Here is a 15207-nt window from a genome sequence, read left to right as displayed (position 1 = left end):
CTGCCATCTTCAAGCCGTCGGCTACTTAATCTGCGGCGCCACCAGGATCATAATGTTTTACTTAATCTGCGGCGCCACCAGGATCATAATGTTTCTAGTGGATTTCCCTTTGTACTGAAATCCTTCAATTATGATCTAAACTATGGCTATACAGTATGTCTTAGTACACATGCACATGTATGTACACCTCACTGAAATCTGCCAAGGCAATCATTTAACACGATTTGTGAAATCAAGTTTGTAGGGAAAATAACAGTCAAAACAACTTTACAGTATATAAAGAAGACGAGTAAATAATAATAGAGGATACTTCTGTAACGATCGTCGTTAGAATGAGACCAAGGTGCAGCGTGGTAGGCGTACATTTTCCTTTCATTTGAAATGTTCCACCAAAAAAACAATAAACAACTCAACGAACGTAAAGCTAGTAGTGCAAACACATGCAACACAAAAAGACAAGATCCCACAACAGAAAGTGGGGAAAAAGGGCTGCCTAAGTATGATCCCCAATCAGAGACAACGATAGACAGCTGCTTCTGATTAGGAACCATACTCGGCCAAAAACAAAGAAATAGACAACATGGAATGCCCACCCCAAATCACACCCTGACCTAACCAAATAGAGAAATAAAACGGCTCTCTAAGGTCAGGGCATGACAACTTATTTTTCTAGATTGAGTTTTTCTCTCTTCAACAACCTGGAAGTAAAGGTGCAAAGAGCTTTATATTTGTGTTTGTCCAATCCCAGTGGCCCAGTGGCTTTATTCCAGGGATACCATTCCAAAGTACTACGCTATTATACTATAAATGTATAAGATATTGTCATGGGACTGACTGATGAAAGAAACCTCCGTGGCCTGTTCAAAATGTAACGTTATCGTTCTGGAAAGCATAGGAATAACATTCTAAGAACATTGAGGGAATGTTTTCTGCAGCCTGATGCAAACGTTGTAAGAATGTCATCACAACTGGACAGATTTTGTGTTTTGGGAACCTACCGTATATCTCTTGTAATGTACCCACACTGTTCCCACAACCTAATGAAATGTTCGTGGGAATCTTTAAAGAAGTCAGGACAGCTGTTCTGTCGACATTCTTGCGACATCAAGGGAATGTTTTGTGCACCCTGGTTGAAACATCGGCGGAATGTCAGCAGAACTGGACAGTTTTAGGTTCCCAAAACACTATCTCTTGTCATATCCCCACAATGTTCCCACAACCTAAAGAAATGTTTTAGGAACTTTTTAAAGAACATAAAAAAAAAGTGCTCTGGGAACATTCTTTTGACATCACGTTAGTGTTTCTTTGCACGCTAAAAGAAACATTGTATAATCATCCCCACAACTGGACAGTTTTAGTGTTTTGGGAACATATGTTTAGTGATATCCCCACAATGTTCCCACCAGACTGTTCGTACAACCTAATAAAACATTCTGGGAACCTTGAAAGAACAGACGAAATGTGTTCTGGGAACTTTCTTACAACGTCAGGCAAATATTTTATACAAACATTGTATAATCATCAGCGCACCTGGACAGTTTTTGTGTTATGAGAACCACAGTTGGACTGTGGTTCACAGAGGGTGGTGCAGTCAGCCCAAAGCATCACCGGGGTGCACACTGCCTGCCCTCCAGGACATCTACAGCACCCGGTAACACAGGAAAGCCAAGAAGATCACCAAGAACCTCAGCCAACCGAGCCACAGCCTGTTCACCCCGCTACCATCCAGAAGGCGGAGACAGTATAGGTACATCAAAGCTGGAACCGAGAGACTGAGAGGCCATCAGACTGGTTAAACAGTCACCACTAGCCTTAGTCACTGTTACTAGCCGGCTCTCACCCGGTACTCGACCCTGCACCTTAGAGACTGCTGCCCTATGTACATAGAGTCATTAATTGAACACTGGTCACTTTAATAATGTTTACATGTTGTTTTACCCACTTTATATGTATATACTGTATTCTAGTCATGGCTCATCCTATATAACTACTGCTGTACACACCTTTTTTATTAAAATACAGTCCATACTCTCTATACATAACATTATATGTATATATACACTACCGTTCAAAAGTTTGGGGTCATTTAGAAAAGAACACAGACACTGGACAGAGAAACTCTGCCTAGAAGGCCAGCATCCCGGGGTCACCTCTTCACCATTGACATTGAGACTGGTGTTTTGCGGGTCCTGGTGTGGGTGAATGGATGATCCCCGCATGTGTATTTCCCACCGTAAAGCATGGAGGAGGAGGTGTTATGGTGTGGGGGTGCTTTGCTTGTGACACTATCTGTGATTTATTTAGAATTCAAGGCACACTTAACCAGCATGGCTACCACAACATTCTGCAGCAATACGCCATCCCATCTGGTTTGGCTTATCATTTGTTTTTCAACAGAACAATGACCCAAAACACCACCAGGCTGTGTAACGGCTATTTTACCAAGAAAGAGAGTGATTGAGTGCTTTCATCAGATGACCTGGGCTCCACAATCCCCCAACCTCAACCAAATTGAGATGGTTTGGGATGAGTCGGACCGCAGAGTGAAGGAAAATGCAGCCAACAAGTAAACAGCATATGTGGGAACTCCTTCAAGACTGTTGGAAAAGCATTCCAGGTGATGCTGGTTGATGCCAATATTGTGCAAAGCTGTTATCAAGGCAAAGGGTGGCTATTTGAAGAATCTCAAATATAAAACATATTTGGATTTGTTAACACCTTTTTAGTTACTACATGATTCCATTTGTGTTATTTCATAGTTTTGATGTCTTCACTATTATTCTACAATGTAGAAAATAGTAAAAATAAAGAAAAACCCTTGAATGAGTAGGTGTTCTAAAACTTTTGACCGGTAGTGTATGTATATATATTTATATTCCTGTCTCTGACATTGCATGTTCTGATATTAATTTATTTTATTTTTCTGTTTTATGTGTATATTGTTTTATAACATTTTTGCTAGGTATTACTGCACTGTTGGAGCTAGAAACACAAGCATTTTGCTGCACCTGTGATAACGTCTGTAAGTCTGTGCACGCGACCAATACACTTTGATTTGATTTGCCGCAACCTTGCAAATGTTCTGGGAACTTTAACAGAACCAAATTTGTTTTGCTGGGTATTTACAAGAGGTGTGTCTGAGGATGATCGATTTTACCTCAACAGGCAGAGGGAAGGAGGGAGAGGAGGATAGAGAGGGAGGTAGGGATAGAGAAAGGCTGGGAGAAAATGAGAATGAAATGGGAAGGGGCAATAATCAAGCGCCTAGCGGGGAGGGGAGGAGAAGAGGAGACGAGCGGATGGGAGGAGAGGGAGAAGGGGTGGGAAGGATGAAGGTGGAAAGGATGAAGGAGAGGAAGGGTCTGCATGTGTGTGTGTGTTACTGATCACTATGTGTATGTGTGTTTGTTCCAGATACATGGCTATCATCCACCCCTTGAGGCAGAGGTTGTCTTCGACAGAGACCCGTGTAGTGATCGGAGTGATCTGGGTGTTAGCTCTACTGTTGGCCTTCCCCCAGTACTACTACTCAGCTACAGAACAGCTGCCTGGTAGGACTGTCTGCTACATCCAATGGCCCGACTACACCAACAACACAACCATGGACTTCAAGAAGATGTGAGTACTGACACACACACAAAGGAGTTTGTTTAATGGAAGCATTAGACATTAGAGAATAAACTGCATCATTTTCTGTCTGTAAAATCTGATTTAGTACTCACCTCCTTTTTCTGTCTTTGAGCTAAAGGTCATCCCACACCATGATAGCCCCAAAATATTTTTTGTATCACAGATTGTTCTGGCAATTCTCACATAAAAACTTCAGGGTGAAGGAAGTATGTTTAACATGCTTTTTACATTTATGCCACAAACCATATTTAAGAACAACATGATGAAAGTGGCCATTTTAGGTCCTTTTTAAACCTATACGTGCCTCCTGTAAGACCCTATGATCCGGGAACCGTACATGATACAGACACCTCGGTGTCATTATACTCCTTATACTGTGTTCTAATATATGGAGTATGTATAGATTCTGAAATACAACTACTCACATTCATTTATTCAACATAAAACAAGTATTATTAATACAGTATATCAAAAGTACACCTTTTGATTTAGCTCATTCTTAGACATTGTTTAGAAAAATCTACCCTTCAAACGCATAACCTTTCCAGAGTGGTCTCTTTGCTACTTTTGAAGAGATTATACATTTTATACATACAAATTGGCATTATTAGGTCATTAACCAATCACAGCCCTCCTGTAGGATTGCAAATTCGGCAAATCACCAGCAGATGGAGTTCTCTTTGAATCAATTTTCCCATTCACTGTGTTGGTGGTGTGCTTTAGAGTATATTGTTTAAAACAATATATCTAAAAATAAACAAAATCAAAAAAGTACTTTTGAGATATTCATATTCATGTGTTTATTTATTTTTATTTGTATCAATACATGCTCTGTAGAGCACACTATTAGAAGTATAATGACACCAAGGTGTTGTCTGTATCATGCACTTTTCACAGATCATTGGGTCTTACAGGGGGCTTGTAAAGGTCAAAGAAAGGCCTAAAATTGCCACTTTCATCGTGATTTTATGGTAAAAACCATATCAAACATCCTTCCTCCCAATGCAGTTTCTATGTGAGAATTTGCCAGAACAATCTGAGATACCCCAAAATATTTCCGGCCCATACTGGAATGGAATCACCTTCAAACGTCTGGATGAATAAGCCCATCTTTTTTGCTTTGTAAACATCCTAGTCTAGTGGAATAGATTCATCAATCTATCCAACCTCGATTAGTCAACAGATTGATGAAGAACCAGACACATAGTAGATGCACAGCCTCTGGGTGTTGTGTTACGATGAACCATCGTTAGGCAGAAGTCGTAGGACTTCAAGGACTTTAATTAATTGCATTGCTGTTGTTGTTTTTCTGTTTTTAAAATGAGCAAATTCAAATCAAGTATATTAAGGATCTGAATATTCCTCGTTAATTAACAGCCTAGGCTCCCTAGACAGCCATGTTCCAAACCGGGACAATATACTGTAAGTTTTTCTCTATAAATGATACAAGTTTTATATCGTTAGTCAATGACGCAGCATTTAAGAGGGCAATTGACATGATGTATTATTTTTGTTTCAGAGGATAATATTTATATGACAAAACAGTACATTTCTACACGTTATCCTTCGTTTGGCACCGCGTCAATTTATCACAAAGCATGATCATTTTTTATCGTTTTGGCATGTCAAACGGTTATGTCATGCGGTGCAATCGTCTGATGTTGACTTTGAACAACAAAAGTGTTGTGAATTTGGTGTAACTCGTAAGAAAACTGCAAATATTTAACTTTGGCATACACATGTGTTCATCCGAAGAGGAGGAGCAGGGATTCGACCAAAATGCAGCGTTGTAGTTCGACATATTATTTATTTACAACAAACAGACGAAGACGAAAAACTATTGAATAAAATACAAAACAACAAACGAAGTAGACAGACCTGGACTACGAACTTACATGTAACGAAGAACAAGTACTGACTACAAACGAACGAACGAACGAACGAACGAACGAACGAACGAACGAACGAACGAACGAACGAACGAACGAACGAACGAACGAACGATACAGTCCCGTGTGGCGCGACAAACACAGACACAGGAGACAACCACCCACAACACCCAATGTGAAAACACCTACCTTAATATGATTCTCAATCAGAGGAGATGAAAACCACCTGCCTCTAATTGAGAACCATATCAGGTACCCATTCACCAACATAGAAACACAAAACATAGACTGCCCACCCAAACTCACGTCCTGACCAACTAACACATACAAAAACTAACAGAAAACAGGTCAGGAACGTGACAACATGTGATAATATAATGAAATATTGTCCAAATATTTGACGAGGATGGAATTATTTTCTTTTAAATAATTGAATAATTTTATTTGAAAATCACTAACATCATATAGTACAACCAACCGTAGAAGGCGATTTTTTAACTACATAACATCATTTCTGTCCATGTGTCATGATATGACATCAAAGCCTACACTGTAGTGGACCCTTCAATTCAGCAGAAAGAAAATCAAATCTCCCACAAATGTTAACAAATTTCACATCTCTGTCCTCTGTCATGACAGAGGATGATTTTCACTGTCATATGGTTAGGGCCCTGTGTGGCTCTGGATCTGATTTTCTTCATAGCGCTAAAGGTCCCGAAGCTTCTGCGCATGTCTTAATTCTATACTATGGACACTCTGCTATGATCGTAGAGAACAGGCTACTCCGGCAAATGGTTCTCGTTTAATAAAGTCAGATCAAAGTTGAATCAATGTCTGCACGATCACATCATGATAGTATTCTACCGAACAGAATATAAAAGCATAGTATAACGTTACGGGAAGACAAAAACACCACCACATTTTTCTCTCGTATGGCCAAAACTCAACTGCATGCCACTAGGCAAAAGACACAGGTGGGCTATGCTACAGTTTGTTAACACCCTATGCTATAAAATTCTCTCACTGTACATCATTCACAACAACACTGTAGGCCATATAGCTCAATAAGATCTGTATGCAGATCCCTGTTAAACTGATTGAGATCAAATGGTTGATGCTGCAAGGCCGTTTCACCGGTAAAACTTGAAGAATTATCATTCATGATTGACAGTGAGAAATGTGAAGGGAAGGAGACCAACAAAATGTGAGTGTAAAGTACAGGTATTAAGACACACCTGTGCAGAACGTGATCCCCATGTGCACAGAAGCTTTGGGACCTTCTGCGTTTGGAAAAGAAGTCGGATCCGCAGCCACAGCCTTTGGTTAATCATGTCACATGACTTGGAGTTTAACCTTTATTTTAAGCCTTTTCCAAATGAGACTTAGATAAAAAATGTAAGCAATTGTCTGAGGATGTTGCTGGACCATCTGATATAAAAAGAAAAGGGGACAGTTTGATGAAAAAGCTTTAATTAAAGGTTCAAATCCAGGTTATGTGACACGATTAACCAAAACACAGGGGCCTACATATGGCACAACCACTAATATAAAATGGTATATAATAAAAACATGTATTTGTTCTTTCAAATAAAGGTGCATATGCATGTTTTTCTAAAAACTCCATGACAACCTTTGAACGGAGAGTTAAAAGCCAATTTGTTTAAATTATGCCTGTTTTCAGCCACTAGGCCACCGAGACTTTATGGTTGCAGTCGTAAATTCACTCTGGCTATCTACTCCGATTTCAGCGCACTCTCGTCTACGTGTGCCAGAAATCAGAAAAGCTGGTTAATTTACAAACGAGCAACACCCTTTGACTATGACTGGTGTCAGTAAACGTCTGCAAAAAAACGTTGATAAATTGTTGCCAGTAGCACAGTTACAGTCACCAGCTCTCTAGATAACATGAAAACAGCCTAACCAGCTTTGCTAGTGTGAGTAAAATGGTCAGAATGATGTGTTCTCTCATTTGTGTCAGGAAGTAGCTAGCAAGCTAGCCAACTTTAGCCAATTATCTTGGGTGTTTGACTGCCGTTGTGAGGTCAGAATGCTTGGATCAACCCTACTCCTCGGCCAGAGCTGAACGCTCCGAGAGCGAAACGCTCAGAATTGACAAAAAGACAATCTGACAATGCTCTGACTTTACAAACACCCAGAGCGCACTCTGAACGCACTCTGGCACTCCAGAGTGAATTCATGAACACCCCTATGTCAATTAATTTGCATAGCCAGGTAAACAGATGAGGGGACAAGATCACTTGCAGTGACAGACTTACTGAGAGTTTAGGATAATTTACATGACACATTATCAACTTCGATAGCTGTTTAATTATATATATATATATTTAATGAAATTATGAAAAATATTTATAACATTCCACCCATGAGGCAACTGGAGAGCGATTTGGTCATTTAACTGCAGGAAAGGGGTCTTCCTGCTTGCTTATTGGATAATGTTTTATAGCTGGTTTGCTAAATAGCTTTCTAGCAAGCTATGCTCAGGGGTGGAAGTTGGCCAGAAACCTCAGTGCTCCTATCTCCTCTGTGCTTGGGGCTACGAACAAATGGGAAAATGCATGCAATAGCCTCTATCCCTAGCCAGTTCATGTAGGATCAGCTGCTAGATAATAATAATAATAATACATTTTATTTGAAGTGCTTTTCACAACACCCAAAGTAGCTTTACATACACCAGAAAATCAGCAGGATAAAAAGCAACACAATCACATATTAAAATAAGCAAGTATATAAAAGTCCACAGAGCATAAGGACAGACTAACCAGGGAAGTGAACTAGACAGAGGGTAAAAGCTAAGACAACAGAGAATCCGGGTAAGTCCGTGTGAACCGGTGTGTGTAGTGTGGACACTGAATATGCGTATGGATTGTGAGGTTCTGACAGGGAGAGGGATAGAGAGGTCCAGATCTGAGGAGCTGCACAGCTAAAAGCCCGGTCTCCCATGGAGCGGAGCCTGACGCGAGGGATGGCGAGGAGGCCAGTGTCAGAGGAGCTGACGACATATGTTAGTCAAGAGTGTAGGGTAATCTGCATCAAAATGTTTCAACAACAATATTATGCATTTACCTGTATTTAAATAAGGTTTCCTACTGTCAAATGACTAAATCGTCCTCTAGTGGCCACATGGGTGGAATATTATTAATATTTTTCATAATTAATAAACATTATTTTAAAAAACCTTCCTAAAATCCGGTGTTTCTATGTCAAACAGTTTTGTTATATTTCAGTCTTCTGTGATGTGTATATAATGTGTAATATTGGGATGCAATATTAAGCCCATAACCATGTGTGTGAGGTGGATACTTCTGTGTTATAGTAGATTTGTTTAAGACTACCAAGAAACACTCTGTATGACCCTGATTTCGCCCCCTGGTTTCTAAGCCTTGAGACAATTGAGACATGAATTGTGTATGTGTGCCATTCAGAGGGTGAATAGGCAAGACAAAAGATTTAAGTGCCGTTGACCGGGGGTATGGTATGGTGTAGGTGCCAGGCGCACTGGTTTGTGTCAAGAACTGCAACGCTGCTGAGTTTTTCATGCTCAACAGTTTCCTGTGTGTATCAATCTATCAAATGTATTTATAGAGCCCTTTTTAAACAGCAGTTGTCACAAAGTACCTATACAGAAACCGATCCTAAAACCCCAGAGAGCAAGCAATGCAAAGGCACGGTGGCTAGGAAAAACTCCCCAGAAAGGCAGATACCTAGGAAGAAACCTAGAGAGGAACCAGGCTCTGAGGGGTGGCCAGTTCTCTTCTGGCTGTGCCCGGTGGAGATTATAAGAGGTCATGGCCATTTAGGCCAGACCGTTCTTCAAGATGTTTAAACATTCATAGAAGACCAGCAGGGTCAGATAATAATCACAGTGGTTATAGCTGAGCATTTAGAGGTTGAGATAGCATGTGCAGGGGGAGGACAGCCAGGAATAGTCATGCCTGGTAGTCCTGAGGCATGGTCCTAGGGCTCAGGTCCTCTGGGAAAGGAGAGAGAGAGAGAGCAAGAGAGAGATGGGAGAATTAGTGGGAGCATATCTAAGATCACACAGTACACCAGATAAGACAGGAGAATTACACCAGATATAGCAGACTGACCCTAGCCCCCCGGCACATAGACTATTGCAGCATAGATACAGGAGACTGAGACAGGGAGGAGTCAGGGGACACTGTGGCTCGTCCAAAGGTTCCCCGGACAGAGACAACCAGGCAGGATATAACCCCACCCACTTTGACAAAGCACAGCCCCCACACCACTAAAGGGATATCAACAGACAAAATGTCCTCGTTCCTCCCTGTATGCAAGCTATTCATTCATAAAAAATATATATAAGTATATATATATATAAAATCAGCAAAAAAAGAAACGTCCTTTTTTCAGGACCCTGTCTTCCAAAGATAATTAGTAAAAATCCAAATAACTTCACAGATCTTCATTGTAAACGGTTTAAACTCTGTTTCCCATGCTTGTTCAATGAACCATAAACAATTAATGAACATGCACCTGTGGAACGGTCGTTAAGGACGGTAGGCAATTAAGGTCACAGGTATGTAAACTTAGAACACTAAAGAGACCTTTCTACTGACTCTGAAAAACACCAAAAGAAAGATGCCCAGGGTCCCTGCTCATCTGCGTGAACGTGCCTTAGGCATGCTGTAAGGAGGCATGAGGACTGCAGATGTGGCCAGGGCAATAAATTGCAATGTCCGTACTGTGAGACACCTAAGACAGCGCTACAGAGAGACAGGACGGGCAGCTGATCGTCCTCGCAGAGGCAGACCACATGTAACAACACCTGCACAAGATCGGTACATCCGAACATCACACCTGCAGGACAGGTATAGGATGGCAACAACAACTGCCCGAGTTACACCAGGAACGCACAATCCCTCCATTAGTGCTCAGACTGTCCACAATAGGCTGAGAGAGGCTGGACTGAGGGCTTGTAGGCCTGTTGTAAGGCAGGTCCTCACCATACATCACCGGTAACAACGTCGCCTATGGGCACAAACCCACCGTCGCTGGACCAGATAGGATTGGCAAAAAGTGCTCTTCACTGATGAGTCACGGTTTTGTCTCACCAGGGGTGATGGTCGGATTCGCTTTTATAATCGAAGGAATGAGCGTTACACCGAGGCCTGTACTCTGGAGCGGGATCGATTTGGAGGTGGAGGGTCCGTCATGGTCTGGGGCGATGTGTCACAGCATCATTGGACTGAGCTTGTTGTCATTGAAGGCAATCTCAACGCTGTGCGTTACAGGGAAGACATCCTACTCCCTCATGTGGTACCCTTCCTGCAAGCTCATCCTGACATGACCCTCCAGCATGACAATGCCACCAGCCATACTGATCATTCTGTGAGTGATTTCCTGCAAGACAGGAATGTCAGTGTTCTGCCATGGCCAGCGAAGAGTCCGGATCTCAATCCCATTGAGCACGTCTGGGACCTGTTGGATTGGAGGGTGAGGGCTAGGGCTAGGTGTTATGCAGGTGAATGAGGACCCAAAAGCGACGTAATAGAAACAGAGTCTTTATTCCAGTATCAAACAAACAATGATTCTCCTGGATATATCAAAGGTAAATCCAAAACAGGAAACTGAAATCCTCTCGTCAGTAGAGAGGAACGACAGGAGACGCGACCACAGACTGCAGGTCGCTTCAGGAAGGCACAGGCCGTAGCTGACATAGACACCTGCTCACACGCAGCATCTGAAGAAGGCAAAAACACGACAGGGCGGAACAAGGACACAGGAACAGCAAACATCAAACAAGAATCCGACAAGGACAGAAGCGGAAAACAGAGGGAGAAATAGGGACTCTAATCAGAGGGCAAAATAGGGGACAGGTGTGGAAGAGTAAATGAGGTCGTTAGGAGAATGAGAAACAGCTGGGAGCAGGAACGGAACGAAAGAGAGAGAGAGCGGGAGAGGGAGAGAGGGAGGAGGAGAGAGAGAGAGAGAAAGAGGAAAAGAACCTAATAAGACCAGCAGAGGGAAGCACAGGGACAAGACATGATGATCAAAGACAAAACATGACAGTACCCCCCCACTCACCGAGCGCCTCCTGGCGCACTCGAGGAGGAACCCTGGCGGCAACGAAGGAAATCATCAATCAACGAACGGTCCAGCACGTCCCGAGATGGAACCCAACTCCTCTCCTCAGGACCGTAACCCTCCCAATCCACTAAGTACTGGTGACCACGTCCCCGAGAACGCATGTCCATGATCTTCCGTACCTTGTAAATAGGAGCGCCCTCGACAAGGACGGGGGGGGGGGGGGGAAGACGAACGGGGGCGCGAAGAAAAGGCTTGACACAAGAGACATGGAAGACAGGGTGGACGCGACGAAGATGTCGCGGAAGAAGCAGTCGCACAGCGACAGGATTGACGACCTGAGAGACACGGAACGGACCAATGAACCGCGGAGTCAACTTGCGAGAAGCTGTCGTAAGGGGAAGGTTACGAGTGGAAAGCCACACTCTCTGACCGCGACAATACCTAGGACTCTTAATCCTACGTTTATTGGCGGCTCTCACAGTCTGCGCCCTGTAACGGCAAAGTGCAGACCTGACCCTCCTCCAGGTGCGCTCACAACGTTGGACAAAAGCCTGAGCGGAGGGAACGCTGGACTCGGCGAGCTGGGACGAGAACAGAGGAGGCTGGTACCCAAGACTACTCTGAAACGGAGATAGCCCGGTAGCAGACGAAGGAAGCGAGTTGTGAGCGTACTCAGCCCAGGGGAGCTGTTCTGCCCAAGACGCAGGGTTTCGAAACGAAAGGCTGCGTAATATGCGACCAATCGACTGATTGGCCCTTTCTGCTTGACCGTTAGACTGGGGATGAAACCCGGAAGAGAGACTGACGGAAGCACCAATCAAACAACAGAACTCCCTCCAAAACTGTGACGTGAATTGCGGACCTCTGTCTGAAACGGCGTCTAACGGGAGGCCATGAATTCTGAACACATTCTCAATGATGATTTGTGCCGTCTCCTTAGCGGAAGGAAGCTTAGCGAGGGGAATGAAATGTGCCGCCTTAGAGAACCTATCGATAACCGTAAGAATCACAGTCTTCCCCGCAGACGAAGGCAGACCGGTAATAAAGTCTAAGGCGATGTGAGACCATGGTCGAGAAGGAATGGGAAGCGGTCTGAGACGACCGGCAGGAGGAGAGTTACCTGACTTAGTCTGCGCGCAGTCCGAACAAGCAGCCACGAAACGGCGCGTGTCCCGCTCCTGAGTAGGCCACCAAAACCGCTGGCGAATAGAAGCAAGCGTACCCCGAACGCCGGGGTGGCCAGCTAACTTGGCAGAGTGAGCCCACTGAAGAACAGCCAGACGAGTAGAGACAGGAACGAACAGAAGGTTACTAGGACAAGCGCGCGGCGACGCAGTGTGAGTGAGTGCTTGCTTTACCTGTCTCTCAATTCCCCAGACAGTCAACCCGACAACACGCCCTTCAGGGAGAATCCCCTCGGGGTCGGTAGAAGCCACAGAAGAACTAAAGAGACGGGATAAGGCATCAGGCTTGGTGTTCTTATTTCCCGGACGATAGGAAATCACGAACTCGAAACGAGCGAAAAACAACGCCCAACGAGCTTGACGTGCATTAAGTCGTTTGGCAGAACGGATGTACTCAAGGTTCTTATGGTCAGTCCAAACGACAAAAGGGACGGTCGCCCCCTCCAACCACTGTCGCCATTCGCCTATGGCTAAGCGGATGGCGAGCAGTTCGCGGTTACCCACATCATAGTTGCGTTCCGATGGCGACAGGCGATGAGAAAAGTAAGCGCAAGGATGGACCTTATCGTCAGACTGGAAGCGCTGAGACAGAATGGCTCCCACGCCCACCTCTGAAGCGTCAACCTCGACAATGAATTGTTTAGTGACGTCAGGAGTAACAAGGATAGGGGCGGATGTAAAACGCTTCTTGAGGAGATCAAAAGCTCCCTGGGCGGAACCGGACCACTTAAAGCAAGTCTTGACAGAAGTCAGAGCTGTGAGAGGGGCAGCCACTTGACCGAAATTACGAATGAAACGCCGATAGAAATTAGCGAAACCGAGAAAGCGCTGCAACTCGACACGTGACTTAGGAACGGGCCAATCGCTGACAGCCTGGACCTTAGCGGGATCCATCTGAATGCCTTCAGCGGAAATAACAGAACCGAGAAATGTGACAGAGGAGACATGAAAGGCGCACTTCTCAGCCTTCACGTAGAGACAATTCTCTAAAAGGCGCTGGAGTACACGTCGAACGTGCTGAACATGAATCTCGAGTGACGGTGAAAAAATCAGGATATCGTCAAGGTAAACGAAAACAAAAATGTTCAGCATGTCTCTCAGTACATCATTAACTAATGCCTGAAAGACAGCTGGAGCATTAGCGAGACCGAACGGCAGAACCCGGTATTCAAAATGCCCTAACGGAGTGTTAAACGCCGTTTTCCACTCGTCCCCCTCTCTGATGCGTACGAGATGGTAAGCGTTACGAAGGTCCAACTTAGTAAAGAACCTGGCTCCCTGCAAAATCTCGAAGGCTGACGACATAAGGGGAAGCGGATAACGATTCTTAACCGTTATGTCATTCAGCCCTCGATAATCCACGCAGGGGCGCAGAGTACCGTCCTTCTTCTTAACAAAGAAAAACCCCGCTCCGGCGGGAGAGGAAGAAGGCACCACGGTACCGGCGTCGAGAGAAACAGACAGATAATCCTCGAGAGCCTTACGTTCGGGAGCCGACAGAGAGTATAGTCTACCCCGAGGGGGAGTGGTCCCCGGAAGGAGATCAATACAACAATCATACGACCGGTGAGGAGGAAGGGAGCTGGCTCTGGACCGACTGAAGACCGTGCGCAGATCATGATATTCCTCCGGCACTCCTGTCAAATCACCAGGTTCCTCCTGAGTAGAGGGGACAGAAGACACAGGAGGGATAGCAGACATTAAACACTTCACATGACAAGAAACGTTCCAGGATAGGATAGAATTACTAGACCAATTAATAGAAGGATTATGACATACTAGCCAGGGATGACCCAAAACAACAGGTGTAAAAGGTGAACGAAAAATCAAAAAGGAAATGGTCTCACTGTGGTTACCAGATACTGTGAGGGTTAAAGGTAGTGTCTCACATCTGATACTGGGGAGAAGACTACCATCTAAGGCGAACATGGGCGTGGGCTTCCCTAACTGTCTGAGAGGAATGTCATGTTTCCGAGCCCATGCTTCGTCCATAAAACAACCCTCAGCCCCAGAGTCTATCAAGGCACTGCAGGAAGCAGCCGAACCGGTCCAGCGTAGATGGACCGACAAGGTAGTACAGGATCTTGATGGAGAGACCTGAGTAGTAGCGCTCACCAGTAGCCCTCCGCTTACTGATGAGCTCTGGCTTTTACTGGACATGACATGACAAAATGTCCAGCAGAACCGCAATAGAGGCAAAGGCGGTTGGTGATTCTCCGTTCCCTCTCCTTAGTCGAGATGCGAATACCTCCCAGCTGCATGGGCTCAGTCTCTGAGCCGGTGAGAGGAGATGGTTGAGATGCGGAGAGGGGAAACACCGTTAACGCGAGCTCTCTTCCACGAGCTCGGTGACGAAGATCTACCCGTCGTTCTATGCGGATGGCGAGTGCAATCAAAGAGTCCACGCTGGAAGGAACCTCCCGGGAGAGAATCTC

The 15207-nt window shown here is 44.5% G+C and overlaps 1 protein-coding gene across 1 annotated transcript in view; it reads left to right on the top strand.

Annotated features, from left to right (window-relative positions):
- The window catches only part of LOC139552087 (substance-P receptor-like), a 33074-nt gene that overhangs the window by 5510 nt on the left and 12357 nt on the right, over positions 1-15207 (top strand). The window contains exon 3 of the mRNA XM_071363490.1: positions 3415-3618. Within this exon, the coding sequence (XP_071219591.1) occupies positions 3415-3618 (204 nt within the window). The remainder of the gene's footprint in view (positions 1-3414; positions 3619-15207) is intronic.

The sequence above is a fragment of the Salvelinus alpinus genome, chromosome 24 (genome assembly GCF_045679555.1).
Source record: "Salvelinus alpinus chromosome 24, SLU_Salpinus.1, whole genome shotgun sequence".
In the NCBI taxonomy this organism is placed as follows: Eukaryota; Metazoa; Chordata; class Actinopteri; order Salmoniformes; family Salmonidae; genus Salvelinus; species Salvelinus alpinus.
This window is presented reverse-complemented; position numbering and strand designations above follow the sequence as displayed.